At 33.0% G+C, this 17,190-nt stretch overlaps 1 protein-coding gene across 1 annotated transcript; it reads right to left on the bottom strand.

Annotated features, from left to right (window-relative positions):
- Positions 1-11,029: 11,029 nt before the first annotated feature.
- Positions 11,030-14,400, bottom strand: LOC149490316 (uncharacterized). Its single transcript, XM_089709775.1, has 2 exons — positions 12,431-14,400; positions 11,030-11,233 (listed from the first exon to the last, which is right to left on the bottom strand). The coding sequence occupies exons 1-2, from the start codon at positions 14,398-14,400 to the stop codon at positions 11,200-11,202; spliced, it is 2,004 nt and encodes a 667-aa protein (XP_089565901.1). The 3' UTR covers positions 11,030-11,199.
- Between the last annotated feature and the right edge of the window lie 2,790 nt (positions 14,401-17,190).

Consider the following 17,190-nt stretch of genomic DNA (forward strand, 5'->3'; position numbering starts at 1 on the left):
ACCTCTCATCATTATATGGATATTGTGTAAAGCAGACACAGCGCTGATTTTCAGAAGTTCCCTGTTTCAGGTGGCACTTGTCTTTTGCTTTCAGAATGATTATATTTTCTCACTCATCTGTTATAGCAAGTCCAAAATCCTGAACCAGTCAATATCCTTATTGACGGTTATTAAGGTTATTGACTAATGGCGTCGGTCAATATCCTTTATTATTGACCGATTTATCCTATATTATTGCCCGACACCATTAGTCAATACCCTTATTGCCTGATTTAAAGAGCAGACATTCAGTCAATATAGATTTTAACCAACGTACTGTACGTATTTTAACACTTAAATCTTTCTGTAATGGGCGAGAAAAGAACATCCTAAGACATCCTAAGGCGGCCACTGAAAATCAGTGATGACACACTGAGAGGTTGGCTGAATTATGGCATAAGTATATTTTAATGCTCCATTTTTACTGACACTAAATTGTATCTTTTTTTTCATATTACCATGATAAACTTTTTTCATTTCATTTCATTTCACCACCCAATGTTCATCACCCAACACAAACAGCCATCCACATGCTTGGCGAACGTTCATAATGCTAGGTCCACACGCTGGCTGTTTGTCACAAACACCGCTAACAGCAAACGAAGTCCCAAACACCAACCACAATCACCCAACACAAACAGCATCCACATTCCACATGCTTGAAAAATAATATTATAGATAAATTATGATAAAATACGTATTTAAGGCGATAGAAACAATTCAACTATATATTTATACTAGCGGTCCGCCCCGGCTTCGCCCGTGGTACATATGAAAAATAGATGTTGGCCGATTCTCAGACTTACCCGATATGCACAGAAAATTTCATGAGAATCGGTCCACCCGTTTCGGAGGAGTATGCAGACTAACATTGTGACACGAGAATTTTATATATAAGAAGATTTAAACGTTATTTATTATGCATACCTACCTACCATAGGTATGCATAATAAATAATCTTATATTTCGTGTTTCTCATACGGAAGATTGCTCTAAACCGTTGTTAGGCGATTGTGAAGGTAATAATATTATTATTTATTTAATTAAGTATTTAATTTGATAGATAAATTAAAAAATTTAATCAGAGATAATGTAAAAAGCAGTTTTAATCCTAATAATATTATAAATGCGAAAGTTTGTGAGGATGTGTGTGTGTGTTTGTTACTCTTTCACGCAAACTCAAACTCAAACTCAAACATTTATTTATTCAATTAGACTTCTTCTAGAAGCACTTTTGAAACGTCATTAAGTACATATTTTTAACATTTACCACCGATTCGGAAAGCAGTATAAAGCAAATACTACTGAACCGATTACAATGAAATTTAGCACACATATAGAAGGTAACTTGGATTAACACATAGGGTAGGTTTTATCCCGGAAATCCCACGGGAACGGGAACTACGTGGGTTTTCCTTTGAAAACGCGGGCGAAGCCGCGGGCGGAAATCTAGTGAACAATAATTTTTCATAGACTCCTATTTCAACCCTTTAGAGATTAATTAAAAAAAATATCCCATTCTGTCCCGGGGTGCTCAACTACTATTTTTATAAGTGTTTTGACAGACAGACGGACAACAAAGGCTCGAGGGTTCCGTTTTTCCTTTTGTGGTTCGTATTCCTAAAAATGTGTCTAAGTATCTCGAATTCAGATTTATAAAGCAGTAATTTCCGTTACCTTACTGAAAAATAAAAGGGGATATATTACATGATCATTATGACCTTCAAAAGCATATAATAGATATACATTTTTAATAACTTACAACGTTGTTATTTACTTGAATTGAATATTGTACGAATAGATTACGATAAAATATGATGTGCTAAGAGATTCGATGTCATAATCTTTGTGATTGTCTATTATATATATCATCGTCGGGTACCTTTCTTGTGTCAATACGTATTGAGAACACTCAGTCGAACATAATTAATTTAAAAAGTAATAAGTGTAAATATTGTGTTAAATCCGTGTTCATCACAAAGGACTTACCTTCAGTGTATCACAACCTAAAAAGTTTTAATAATTAACAGTGGTAAACACAAACTTAAGTTTAACAATTGTGTTGAATGATACTGACTTTTCTCGAATACCCTCAAGTTGAGAACGTAATATCAACCGGGAGCATTTATTAGTGTGCTTTTTTACAAAAACCGGTAAAACACCGAAGTATTGGAGCATTTATTACTGTGCTACTTTGACTTTTGAATTATTTTTATTACTTTTATTGTTCAACTTAAATTTGCATTATGGTAGCCTGCTCAGCGTGTAATGTGAATATTTTAGTAACCCAAAAAAGAATTAAATGCACCAATGGAAACTGCCATCACCTATATCACCAGGATTGTGTCAAGTTTAATGAAACAACTGGTTTACGTTCAAAATGGGTGTGCCCTGTCTGCGTGGCTTCCAGACCCAAGGTGGGAGACAACTCCAATACCCCCGTTCACGACAAAGTTCCTAGAGATTTGATGGCAATGCCGACGACCTCAGACAATGACACGGTGATATTGGAAATTCGCAAGCTCCGTGATGAAATGAATTCAAGATTCGAAAATCAAGAAAAATGTCTAAATAAATATAACTCCACGCTTATTAAAGTCCAACAAGACTTAAAGGATCTTGGCTCTCAATTTTCTTTAATACGAGAAGAATTGGATGAAGCTGTAAAGTCTATAAAATTTTTATCAGACGCACACGACGACCAAATAAAAATAAATGAACATACTGAAAGTTCTCTTTCGAAAATTCTTGACGAGAACTCATTTCTCAGGTCTGAATTAAATTTATTAAATACAAAAATGGCTCAGCTAGAACAATCCACTAGAGACAACAATTTGGAAATTCAGTGTGTCCCTGAACAACGAAATGAAAATATTCTTAACATTATAAACAAAATAGCAAGCACAGTAAAGTATGATCTAAAAGACACTTACATCGCGGGTTTCCACAGAGTAGCTAAGTTGGATTCAGAATCAAAACGCCCACGCAATATTATACTGAAAATGAACAACCAACGTACCCGAGATGATTTCCTAGCCGCTGTAAAAACCTTTAACCGCCAAAACGGAGAGAAATTAAACACATCTCATATTGGCCTTGCTGGTGCTAAGTCGCCAATATTCATCTCGGAGCATCTCAGCCCTGCCAATAAACAACTTCACGCTGCCACTAGACTTGCTGCTAAAGAAAAGAAATACGACTTCATTTGGATAAGGAATGCCCGCATTTTTATTCGTAAGGATATTAAATCAGAAGCAAAGTGGGTAAAAAATTTAGATTTTCTAAAAACCTTGTAAACTTTAGCAACAACATATTTTCTCTTTACTGTATTTATTTTAAAATTCACTCTAAAATGTTATTACCAAAATGTACGAGGCCTCAGAACCAAAACAGAAGAATTTTACAAGTCTGTATTGTTAAATAACTACGATGTAATAATTTTAACCGAAACGTGGCTTAACAATAGTGTATTTGACCATGAACTTTTTGACCATCGTTATAATGTTTTCAGACGAGATAGATCGTCAACTTCTTCTAGTGAGAATAAACGAGATGGAGGTGGTGTCTTAGTTGCAGTGAATAACCGTTTTCGTGTTATAAGAAATTCCAACTGGGAATCAGCATGCGAAGACCTTTGGCTCTCATTAAAAATTAATAATAGTTTTTTAATACACATATGCGCTGTTTACATACCTTCACCTGTTAACTCGTCGTACCTCGAAACTTTTTTAAATAATACTACTCAAATCATACATAATGACGTGAACTCTCAGCGCTCTTCCACTTTTGTGATAGGTGATTTTAATCTATGGGAATTAGTATGGCAACGCGATCGTGATTTAAATTACCTAAAAACGTCTTCCCGTTGTAGTTCACTTAGTACATATTTCCTCGATTCCCTTGCATTTAACAATTTACAACAATGCAATGCTGTCGCGAATTCAAATGATCGTATTCTCGATTTAGTTTTAGCCAGCGAGCCGTCGCATGTCAACGTCTATAATGCTGATTTTCCTTTAGTTTCGATCGATGCGCATCATCCCGCTCTTAAAATTAATATAGAAAATCCATCTCAACGTCATTTGAAACCAAATAGCGACATTGTTTTATATGATTTTTATAAGTGCAATTACGAAGTAATAAATTTTGAACTGGAACAAGTTGACTGGACTTCCCAATGGACAAACGCCTCCAACGTTGACGAAATGGTCACAACTTTCTATGACACTGTATTAAATATTATTAAAAGTAATACTCCAGTACGCAAACTACGCAATGAAAAATATCCCACATGGTTTAGTCGCCCCTTAATAAAATCTCTTAAAGAAAAAGCTAAGTTTCATTCAAAATACCTAAAATATGGGAATCTCAGAGACAAGCTCCAGTTTGATTTACTTCGAAGGCGATGTAAGGACATGCTAGACCACTGCTACTCAGAGTTTAAAAATCACGCGGCTGATCATTTACGTCATCGTCCTAAGCATTTTTGGAAATTCTTTAAAGATAAAATGAGCAACTGCACAAATTTACCACATGAAATGGTTTTTAATAATACGGTTGTTAAAGGTGGTCAAGAAATATGTAATGCTTTCTCTGATTTTTTCCAATCAGTATATTTTTATTCTTCGAATTCAACGACACTATCCAAAAATATGCATGATGCAGATACAGACAGTGGTGTCGCCCCTTTTAGCACGTTGGTGATATCTGAAAAAGAAGTGTTAAATCGCTTAAAACTTTTAGATGCCAATAAAGGCCCAGGACCCGATGCAATACCACCAATATTCTATAAAAATTGTGCCAAAAGCCTATATGTACCACTTACTCTAATCTTTAACGAATCATTAAAATTCAGCGTCTTCCCATCTACTTGGAAACTCGCACACTTAACTCCGATTCACAAAGCAGGCTCATTAAACGAGATTACCCAGTACCGACCTATCTCAATTCTAAGTACACCTGGAAAAGTTCTAGAAGACATAGTAAATACTAAACTTTTGGCCCACATTAAATGTAAAATTGATCAAAACCAGCACGGGTTTCTGCCTCGTAAATCAACAAACACAAATCTGTTAGGTTATGTATCTGATATAGCTGAAGCACTTGATAAGAATCTCGAAGTGCATGCCGTGTACACCGATTTCAGAAAGGCGTTCGACTTAGTAAATCATGATCTTCTATTACATAAGCTCTCAAATATGGGGATACACGGATCCTTATTAAGATGGTGCGAGTCATATTTACGCAACCGCTCCCAGCTTGTCTCAATCCGAGGTTTTAAATCTACCCCCTATACTATTCCATCGGGAATACCGCAGGGCTCCCATCTCGGTCCTCTCTTCTTTTTAATATTTATCAACGACCTCCCCCGTGTAATACAATCAAACTATAGAATGTACGCTGATGATTTAAAAGTTTATAGAACGATTAAGGATAAAACAGATGTTAATATACTTCAATCAGACTTAAATAATATACAAAAATGGTGTACAAATAATCAGATGTGCTTAAATATTAATAAATGCCATCACATTACATTCTCTAGAAAGAAAATTCGAACACCCGTAACTTACCTTATCAATAATTTACCACTCACGGAAGTGAGCTTTATCCGTGACCTAGGCGTGATCATGGATAGTTCTTTAAGTTTCAGAAACCATTACGATCATATTGTTAAAAAAGCTTCACAATTATCCGGCTTCGTCACGAGACAAATGAGATTCCTGAAACAACCTCAACTTACCATTTTAATTTATAGCACCCTCGTTCGTGGAATACTAGAGTATTGTTCAGCTGTCTGGAGCCCTAGTTACCAAGTCCATTCCGATAGAATTGAAAGAGTCCAGAAACGTTTTTTGTATTATCTTAGTTACTCAGAACATAAATGTAGGGTTTTAACTTCCTATGACCAGCGTCTATCGTACTTTAACTTGAGTGGTTTACATACACGCAGGAAAGTAGCAGATATCTTATTTCTTTATAAGGTTCTACATGGGGAAGCAGATTGTCCTGATGTCTTGGAGCGCATTTGTCTTTCAGTTCCGCGTATCACTACTCGTTTACATAACAGATTATGTTTTCTGCCAGCTTCAAGTAAAACTAATCTTGGTCAACATGCACCTTTGTTTCGAATGTGTACCTATGCAAATAGTATCCGATCAGAAATAGACATATTTAGTGGTTCTCTGGTCTCAATTAGGAATAAATTATTAAATTTCATCAAATAAATAGTTATTATAATTATTGTTATACATAGATAAGGTATCCAATTGAAATTTGTAAATTTGCATGCTGTGTCTACATCCAGAAGGTTATAAATCAACTGCATGATAGTACATAATTAATAGAATAAATCACAAACATTTGTAACCAGTTTTGTAGACCAATAAATAAAAAAAAAAAAAAAAAAATATGGAAGACAGAATATATTATTGAATTAATAGGTACCTAAATTTAACCGTAGGAGTAAATAAAACACATTTGTATAGGTTCATGTGTCGACACCTCCTACGTATAGTATCGTAATCAACAAAATTGCGAAAATTAGTTTTACACATTTTCAAATTCTTCATAAGATATGTTATCGTTTGAACTAATAAAAAAATATATATTTACAATAGAACCCTAGATAATAAGACTGCTAATTATCGTATGTTCATCTTGATCGAAGTAAAATATGGTATAATGCAGTTCCCATACACTACGCGGGGGTGCGGGGATCTTTGAGCCGTGCGACCGAATGGCAACTGTTAGTAACGATTAAATACGCGGGAGAGGAGCACGTGCGCTGTTATCGTCGCTGTTTTGTAAACTTTGCACTGATTTTCATTATTTAATCTACATTGCTAGATATATATATATACTAAGTATGTCATCTAGGTCAAAAAAAATGATTGAATCAGTGATTAGATGTGATGAGATCGGATCACAAAAAGTAGAAGAGGCCGTTACAAATATAAATTGTGATGGTAATGTGTGTACCCAAGACCAGAGTGTTGAGGATTCTATGAGGATGGAAGGTAAATTATGTTTTACTAATATTTATATTATACCTAATTATGAAAAAAAATACATAAATTTAAAAACGTTTATCGCCCATAGTAAAATATCGTAAGTATGACTTACGATGTTATACTTCGATTTCAGAGACTTTTCAAATATCGTAAGTAAATACTTAAGATACTTTACGATGGGATAGTAATATAAATGGTTCCCGTATTCGTACTTACAATACTTTACGTTGGAATTTCTTCTTGTTTTTCTATCCTATGTTGTACTTAAGATATTTTACTATGATACGATGAATAACTTACTATAGTATTTTTTTCAAAAGATCTCAATTAAAAGATATCTTTCATTTTTTTTACAGAGTCGCCGCTCCCTTCTAACGCAAATACACACAACAACAATTTGTGTACACGTCTTTAGAAAAAAGATGTCTTTAGAGAAGCAAATATGCGAGGCCGTCATTCTAATCATCGCAAAATAATAACTGAAGATGTTATCAAAAGTGTATGCGATCACATTAAATCGATACAGCCTGTAGAATCTCATTATACTCGCAGTAGAAGTAATAAAGTTTACCTAGATGGAGACCTTAATTTTCAGCGCTCGTTTGATTTATATAATGAATGGCTCGACACGTGTACGTACTCTTCAAAAGCTAGTACTGAACGGCAATACCGCGACATAGTTAATGAACACTTTAAGATTAGTTTCTACGTGCCAAAAAAAGATCAGTGTGACAAATGCCATATTTACAAGAACATATCTAGTCCGACATTATCTCAAACACAATTACACGAAGAACACCTTAAAAATAAAGAGGTAGCTCGCAAAAAGAAGTTGTGTGATAAAGAACTTGCCAAAATATCAAACGGTAAATTATTAGTCGCCACATTTGACTTTCAAAAAGTACTAACTGCTCCATACGATAATATAAGTGTGCTGTACTACAAAAGAAAGCTTTCTGTATTTAATTTGACAGTTTTTAACTTAGCTGAACAAGAAGGTACTTGTTTTATGTGGCATGAGGGACAGGGCAGACGCGGGGCAAATGAGGTAGCCAATTGCTTATTTAAGTACATGGCTAAATATAAGGATCAAGGTGTAAATGAATTTCGGTTTTGGTCGGACAATTGTGTAGGCCAGAACCGAAATCGTATCGTATATGCTATGTACATGCAAGCAGTGATTATGTTTCAAGTTACAATACATCATTGCTTTTTAGAAGTTGGTCACACCCAAAACGAAGGCGATAGCGTCCATGCCTTAATAGAAAAATCTGCCAAAAATAAACTAATTTATACACCGTTTGAGTGGTTTTGTTTAGTACGCTGGGCTAAACAAAAAGGAAAGCCTTACATAGTTGAGGAATTATTACTAAAGGGAAATTGGGTTAAAAGTACTACTGGGGATAAGGTGCAATGGAATAAAATAAGAGAAGTCTTTGTTAAACCTGAAGATCCTTTTAAGTTATTTTATAAATATGATTTAGCTGCCGATGATTATCATGTTTTATGTATAAAGGCGTCTACCAGGAGACAATGCATATCCAATGTAGATGCACTGTATGAAAATAGACTGCCGATTCCTAAGGCAAAAAAAGATGATTTGATGAACATGTGCAAGTCTCATATTATACCTAGTACTCATCATGATTTCCAAAGTTTACCAGAAAGTGGCAATGACCTTAATTTGGATTCAGATTCAGATTGATTTTTTAAATTCAAGTTCTTATTAAATATTTTTTATTGTTGTATGTACTGATTTTGTAATTTTAAAGACTGAACAATTATGATTATTATTAGTATAGATTAGTAAAGAAAGTTTATTTTACTTTTTGAAAAATATTTTTGTTTCGTTAGTTTTAAAGATATATTATAAGCAAGATTGCGCCCGAAATGATAGGGAAGTTTATTTTATTTTTAGATTCTGAAAGAGATTTTTGTTTCTTTGGTTTTAATGATATATTTTATTGCAAAAATGTGCCCAAAATGATGGGGAAGTTTTTTATTTTTAGTTTATGAAAGAGATTTTTATTTCGTTGATTCAAATGACATATTTTATTGCAAGGTTGTGTCCAAAATGATAGGGAATTATCATTTTCTGCTAGTATAACACTACTATTACTACTTGTTTTTTTTTTTTAATTTTTTTTTGTGTGTTACTGATGTTTATTTGGACTGCTGTAATTGAGAAATACATTACATTTCAGTTTAAGGAAAAGAATTTCATTTCAATCATCCCTCAATATACGTCGCTCACGAAACGATACAATGACCTAATTATAAAGCATACTGTCGTATCTATACACATTTCACATTATTATTTTGTTAGTATCCTTGTAAATTGTCGTATGTGTAACATACGTTATTTAATCCTACATATAGTTCGACGTAAAGTATAGTAAGTACTACATACAATGAAGTACGATTGATATTTTTCGAAGTACAATATCGTATGTGATTTTTAAGAAAATCTAGAAAAATAAAACCGGCCAAGTGCGAGTCGGGCTCGCGCACAAAGGGTTCCGTAGCAGCAAATATAATAAATTACAGTTAAATCAACCTATCTCAAAAACTATAAGAGATACTTTGATCAAACCAAAAATCGTTGAAAGAGTTAATTAGCATGCATCACCTCTATTTTTTTTAGAATTTTATACCCCGTAGTTATAAAAATAGAGGGGGGGGGACATACTTTTTACGACTTTGAGAGCTGATATCTCAAAAACCGTTCACTTTAAGAAAAATGTTTTTTAGAAAACTTTATATCATTTTAAAAGACCTTTCCATTGATACCCCACACGGGTATGTACATCGAAAAAAAAAATTTCATCCCTCAGTTACATGTATGGGGGGCCCCACCCCCAATTCTTTTTTTTACTATTTAGTGTCATATTTTTGTAGCGGTTCATACAACACATATTCCCATCAAATTTCATCACTGTAGTACTTATAGTTTCCGAGTAAATCGGCTGTGACAGACGGACAGACGGACAGACGGACAGACGGACATGACGAAACTATAAGGGTTCCGTTTTTGCCATTTTGGCTACGGAACCCTAAAAATCAAGTATTCCTTTTAAAGGTAATATAACACTCATAAAAATGTAGCTGTATGCCAAATTTGGTTCTTAATCAAGAGTATTTGGCTTCATAAACATCAATAATCTACTTGCAAATCTTTAAATAGCTGTACTGTAAAGTTGATCAAATACAGTTACGATATTATACGTAGGAGGTGTCGGTGTATTGAAATTAAAATCACAACGTCAACGTCTAACATTTATTTTCGGGAAATGTACCGTCTACGTCTTTGAATCAAATAATGAGGTAAATTCATTTGAAATATTGAGGAAAAGTAATCGGAAATAACAATTAAGTTTAGGCCGAGTTAATTTAACAACATAATATGTAACTTCATTTCGACGTACATTATTGACGTACAAGAAACAAAAACATACGTACCTACAAGTTGTATATAGTACCAATACGTAGGTACTTATATTACATATAATACAGTCAATGTGCATCCATAAAATTGGTAACATCATTTTTTTAAAACAGAAATTATATATTATATACCATTAAAGAATAGCTAAATTCACAAAGTCTTGTGTGATTGCGTAGATGTTGCAGCTCTCACCCATTTTATCTCGCTTCACGAGTCTTGCAAGGGGCCTTGGCGAGCCCTTGTAACGTATTTGACCTATTACTTCTGCCTCCTTATAAGATATGTTCCTATACTGTTGTATTATATTTAAAAATTTAATAGTTACGTACTTACTCAGGGAATACATGGTATTATACACTGAAATCAACAACTATAATGAATACTGCAAGTAAACAACAATTTATTTATTTATTATATCTACATTACACATTACATAATATTAAAAAACAACTTATTATATTTTTAGAGAGCTATAAAAATACAAAAAATATTTTAACAATCTACTTATAATGGAAGATCTAAATAAGCCTAAACGTCTAAATACTTATCAGTATTAAGTATGAATTTGATTGGGAAAACTTTAGAATAGGTGCCTGATAATAATAGGCATTTAAATTATTTTATAAGTTATATTTTCTAGATAGAGAGATAGATAGATTTGTTGGCTGAAAGGTTGAGTTTCCAGTGAATCAATCGGGCTGATCAATACCTTCCGTAGTACCTTGTAGTAGACGGACTGTGAAGTAGGGCTAGTTATTTATATATACGTAGTATATTATTATTAGTCTGTGTTTATATATATAATTTAAAAACGCTATTGAGTTTCTCCACTGCAATCCAACTGCATTTTTTATATTGCAATTAAGAAACGCCTAAATGATACTTAATATCTGTTTAGCCTGTGTAACATATTCTTTTAATTATTTTATTTATCTTTGTCTTTAAGTATCTTTGATTCTCATGCCCCAATAACATAAAGCGTCGGTAATATATACCTACGAAACGAAATAACATGAATCGCGAAAAAATGTTTGTTAATTTATCTGTGTTCTTGTTACCTACTTGAGCTGAGAAATTGAACCGTATTTGAGAAAATGAGTTGAATATTCAGCTACAGCCAAAGGCTACAGCACAGATTATTTCAAAGCTTAAACTTTCTGAACATTCTCATTGATAGATAGCATTAAAATACGATACCTACGTTATATTATTACCACAGAATACTAAATAGTTTCTATGTAAAATGTAAATATTACATAGAAAGACAAATAGATACTACCTAGGTAGTTATGATTATTTTGTTTGTCACAACATTTTTTTTTAATAAAACACACAATCAAATCGTAAAATAATTGTGTTAACTACAATTTCTCTTTTAAACATTTCATTAAAATAAGATGTGTATACTGATTAAAGAGAAGATATTTATTTTCCATCATAATATGCAACAATTCCTTTTAGGATACCTACAACTTTTAACTCATAATAATTATGATATGATATAGTTAAAGTATTATTGATATGATTGATATGTCTCTACAATAAACAGGCTAGAATAAGAATAGTAGATAGCAATTGTAATTATTGAAGAGAACAAAAAAAAATGGAAACAATCTAGACTAGACTAGGACAACGGTAGTGGCTAACTCTACTTAGTACTGCTTAGTGTGAACGATATGTTTTTAAGATTTCTATACATACATTTGTAGAAACTTAACATAATCTCACACTTATCTACTATGTTTGGCACTAGTGCACTTATTCGTATCTATGGGCAAACTTTTTTTTGACTAGGTAGTACAAACATGAAATAAAAACATGTACTTGTTAAAATTAACATAGGCCTACACATGCAATACAATCTCAAGATTTCATATTTTACGCTAAGATTAATGTATCACAGATTTAATTATAAATTAAAATATCTACTTACTGACAGAAACAATACAATTTGAGTTGATAATTATGCTCGCAACGACTTTGTTCTCCATAAAGGTTTAGGCGACTAATAGTTCCTGTTAGAAGCCAGTGTTTATTATATCTTCGCATAGTAGCTTCAAATACGCCATTGCTTGGACCAACTCGTACAACTACTAAAAATTCGCGCCATCCAACTTCTTTGTCATAGGGAGTACCAACAATCATTTCCGTTACTTCCATTATTTCCATAAGGGAGAGTTTGGCGCATTTCGGATTTTTACGAACGAGCATATTTAAATGCAAAGTTAAATGATTGGCAGCATCCTGTCCCTCAGAACTTTTAGTCGATAATTTTATTCCTCTATTACAAGTACACCAGTGATCCTCTATTCCCGCCATTTGGCATGTACGGTTATTCATTATTGGTAAAAACAAGCTTATACTCCTTTCTTTATAATAAGTTGTGGAACTTCTGAGTTTAATGTTATAATTACTAATGGCTTCCAAATTCACGAGATCCGAAAGAGTTGCATGTATATCGAACGGTGTTGTCAGACGGCCGCTGTTTAAATTAATGTTTTCATACGCAACTGGAAAATTTTCATAAAAGGACGATGGCAATAAAATGTGGATCAAAGGTAATCTCTCCTCTAAGCGACCCTGTTTTGTAAAGCGGATGTCACCCCATCTAATTCCATGATCGCTTAATAATATTAAAACTGTGCTTTCTAAATAACCTGATTCGTCAAGCAACATTAGAAACCTTTCATAGCTATCGTCCATTAACATTGGATAGTTCAAATAATCGTGGCTCATTGTTACTTCCCAAAAAAATCCAAATAACTTTGATGTCTTTAAAGCATTTGTTAAATTTTCAATATAATCAAGAAGAACATTATAAAAATAGCTATTGCCCATACATATGTATGAATTGAAATCGCGATTATTGCCTGAATATTTTTCAGCTTCATGCATAAACGTATGCAAATAATAATCAGTAGGACTTTGAATAAATCCAAATTTTTCGAAGTTAAACGTACCAAGACTGGCACTGTCTTCTCCAAACGCTGTGTAAAAGCCTGCACTTTTAAAGGAATTCCATATAAATGGGCAGTTATCAAAAGTAGATTTTGTATTTGGCCAGCAGGTCTTTTTTAAATCTTGCTCTTGTATGCCTAAAAGCATAGGAATTAGGTTTGGAAAAGTGTTATCTCCAACTTTGTTGTATCCCAACAGTTCTATGGCGCCTCTTTTTCTTAAAAAACCCAACGTTTTTGGCATAGTTCTATGAAAGTTTAACCTTGATATAGCGTCAATGCCAATGACTATTACATTGTATGCAGTTGGATTTTCTACAAAATCATCATTTCGGTTAAAAAGAGGTTTCTTCGGAGTAAATGCAAAAAATTGTTCAAAAATAGTGATGTATTCATGAACACAGGATACTTTGACGTATTCATTAATAACTTCTATACTAGTCGAGAACTCAATGCATTCGTTGTACTTCACTCTATCATCGATTTCGGCCGAAGAGACATCATCGACAGCCAGAGGTCGATAGAAAGACTTGTAGCAGCAAGTAATATTTGCATTTTCAGTTAAATTAAAATGTCGAAGGTTCTTTGAATTGATCCATATATGTGTTCGATTTTTATCTAATAGTGAAGTATTTGGATTTTCGCATTGTTTTACATTTTTAGGCCGTTCAATAAATTTTTTAATACTGTCATCAAAAGGTTGCAGCCCAGGTATCGTACATCCTTCAGTTTTAATTGTATAGCCTTCATCAGAATGTACAATGTTGTAAGGGAATGATCTTCGCGCTGTTTTTAGTGGATCTTCCGTGACAAATAAAATAAGGGGACTATTGCTTAGGTAAAGTAGGCAAAAACTGCTTCCGAACAATATTGCAAGTAGAATCACGTATCGTAAACGTATTGTTGTCTTTCTGTTTCGCTCCAAATTTTGCTTTGTTATCACCATTCTGAAAATTAATCATATGCTTAACGCGACATTGCTTTTTGAATCTATTTATAAAGATCTACTATTTTTGACTAACTATTAAAATTAAAAATGAAAATATATATCTTATTATTATACATTTCAATATTTAAATATTCTAAAATCTACATTGCTAATTTTTACTTTTATTTTCGAAAAAGTATACGTATGTATAAATTAAAATAAACAACTTAATAATAACACTTACATGAAATCACTTGCATTTTGGCATCACAGATAGCACAGTAGGATTAAGAGACATAAACATAACAAGATTAACGTGACGTAAACATCAGTAGTTTTCATTTTAAAACAAATATCACAGGGATAATCGAAGCTTTTTTGTTTGTATAAGAGAGCACCATATTGGAAGTTCGTGTCCAAAGTTATTGACAATAATTCAATTGTGATATATTTTATCTTTGAAAACTGCATACATGTCGACGCGAAGACTCCGCGATTTATGAAGAGAGGTGGACCAGAAGCTGGGAAGAGCATGCGCAGTGGCGAATTTAAATTCAGGCTGGACTGTCCACAGTTTCTCAAAATATATTTACAGAAAGGGTGAATTCTTTTATCGTTTATGAAAATGAGAAATAGATATCTATCACTAAGTATTGTGTTGTAACTTTGATTCAAATTGTTTGATCACCCGAAATAACAGATCTTAATATGTATAGGTACCTTATAATATGATTTTTAACTACTTTACTACAGGGTAAATTTTTAATGGGCTAATTAAACGATGGTTCTTTAAGCAAACTCAATTTGTTGTTTTATTCTTCTCTCGTGTTTACCTACCTATAAACCTAGTAATGCCGATAAAAAAAATACTTTACTATTCACAAGACGTCACCTCTATCACACGAAATCTTCAACTGAGGGCTTTACATGTAATGTGCAGCATGCAATATGAGATATGAAAGAAAATATAAAATATTTTTTACAAAACAATGCCCGCACGCTATAAAACTGTATGCTAATTTAAATTGATTTACCTACTACAAATGGTTCGAGTGTTCATTTTTAATAAGTTATTGTAATTTACTAGTTAACTACAAATATTCCGATTTGAAATGTAACTTTGATTTTTTTTTCAAAATTAAACATTTAATAAAAAATTATAACATAAATACCTTTCTATAGGAACAGCTGTTGAATTTGTCTTAGAAAGAAAAGCAAATTATTACAAATATCACGGGCATGTGAAAGCTTTCCGTTCAAAAAAATTTTTAGAAAAATACTAACAATAATTATTGACAGAATCTCACACGAGTGAATATTCATTTTTTGTTCTTTGTGTTTATTCTTTTTTTCTCCAATGTAACTATGTGTGTGTTAAATAATGGATTTAAATAAATAAATAAAAAAGGTATGCGTGTACACACGTAAGAAGTGAAACTACGCAAAAATGTCACGCGTACGGCGTAACGCAAAAATGTCACGCGTACGGCGTAACGAAAAAATGTTACACTAAATTTTTGTCCAACCCCGATAAAGAAGTTTCACTTCAATAAAATTCATTATACGTATTAATCTGTGTATAATGGATCATGAATATAAAACACTAGGCTTATATTTTGAGGTCATTATACTACAAACATCTAAATACATTTGTATTCCAAATATTTTATAATAATCGGTACTGACCTCTATTAATCCTTTTAAAACGTTATTATAGTGTTAGATGCGTGGGTCGTGTGCAGTTAACGACTTATGGCTAGAATTTCTAGCGCTCCTTCAACATAACACTCATTGTTTTGCCCGCTTAATTGCCACTTTATCGGTTTGTTAGTGAATTAAACTGTAGCAACCGTCACACGCAAGTTTAAAAAAACTATTATCAATATTTTGACTTTTATCGTGATAACATATATCAGCTTTCGCTACACTATTCATAATTTTAATTAACAGGCGTAATCTATCATGATATTTGGGTAACCGTTGTAGGTATGTTTGGTACCTAATACGAATTATTGATAAAATAAAAAATTAATTATAATAAGCGCGAAGGGACTTGTAGTTTTGCATACACTGATCACGAAAAAAATACTAAAACAACAAAATTGCGTCAAAAAATTTTTGCTAAATTTTTCCTGAAAATCCATGTTTTCTTCTCTGGCTTCGCGCAGGCGGCATATATAGCTTCGCTAATGTGAGCGTTTTATCTATAAAAACATAATCTCAAACGATAGCTCACGTGCTGGTGGCAAAGCTGGGCGGGTTGCTTGTTATAGGTGTACACATAGAGTTTTACGACTTCATCTATTTGAAAAAAAAAATGCGTCTGGAATTTTATAAGTATTTTTTACGTACTCAGCGTATGCAAAACTTTATAGTTTTGCATACGCCTCCTTTGAGCTTAGTATACCAACAGTGGGACACCCTGTATATTCGTGACATTTTTATTCGCGTTTCCATGAATCATGAATCCATTATCCAATACATAGGTATGTTTACGTTTTAAGCATTAATGAATAATCTTAATTTTCACTTGATAGCTTCGGGCTTCCTTGGTACAGTGGTAAGCGTAGGAATGCGCTTCAATTTATAGGTACTGGGAATCAAATCCGGTGGAGATGATTAAAAATTAAATGAAAAAGAAGAACCCGCTCTAGCATTGATTGAGATGGCTGTTATAAATTTGCTCTACCTATATTAAAGGAGTTAGGAAATGCGGGACTTCATATCAGTTACAGTTGAACAAGAGTAAGATTAATGACTTTATTACTCTTACTCTTCAAAATTGAGAGATAAACAAATATTTGATTG

The sequence above is a fragment of the Colias philodice genome, chromosome 2, assembly GCF_061535455.1.
Source record: "Colias philodice isolate Cphi_HAF_F1 chromosome 2, ilColPhil1 Martin Lab GWU primary, whole genome shotgun sequence".
NCBI classification, from domain to species: Eukaryota; Metazoa; Arthropoda; class Insecta; order Lepidoptera; family Pieridae; genus Colias; species Colias philodice.

Excerpts from the sequence above, each read along its gene's own strand:
- LOC149490316 (XM_089709775.1), bottom strand. The coding sequence starts at position 14,400 with ATGGTGATAACAAAGCAAAATTTGGAGCGAAACAGAAAGACAACAATA. Across the intron at positions 11,234-12,430 it reads AAATTGTATTGTTTCTGTCA|TCCGTCTACTACAAGGTACT; the intron begins GTAAGTAGATAT and ends CCTACTTCACAG.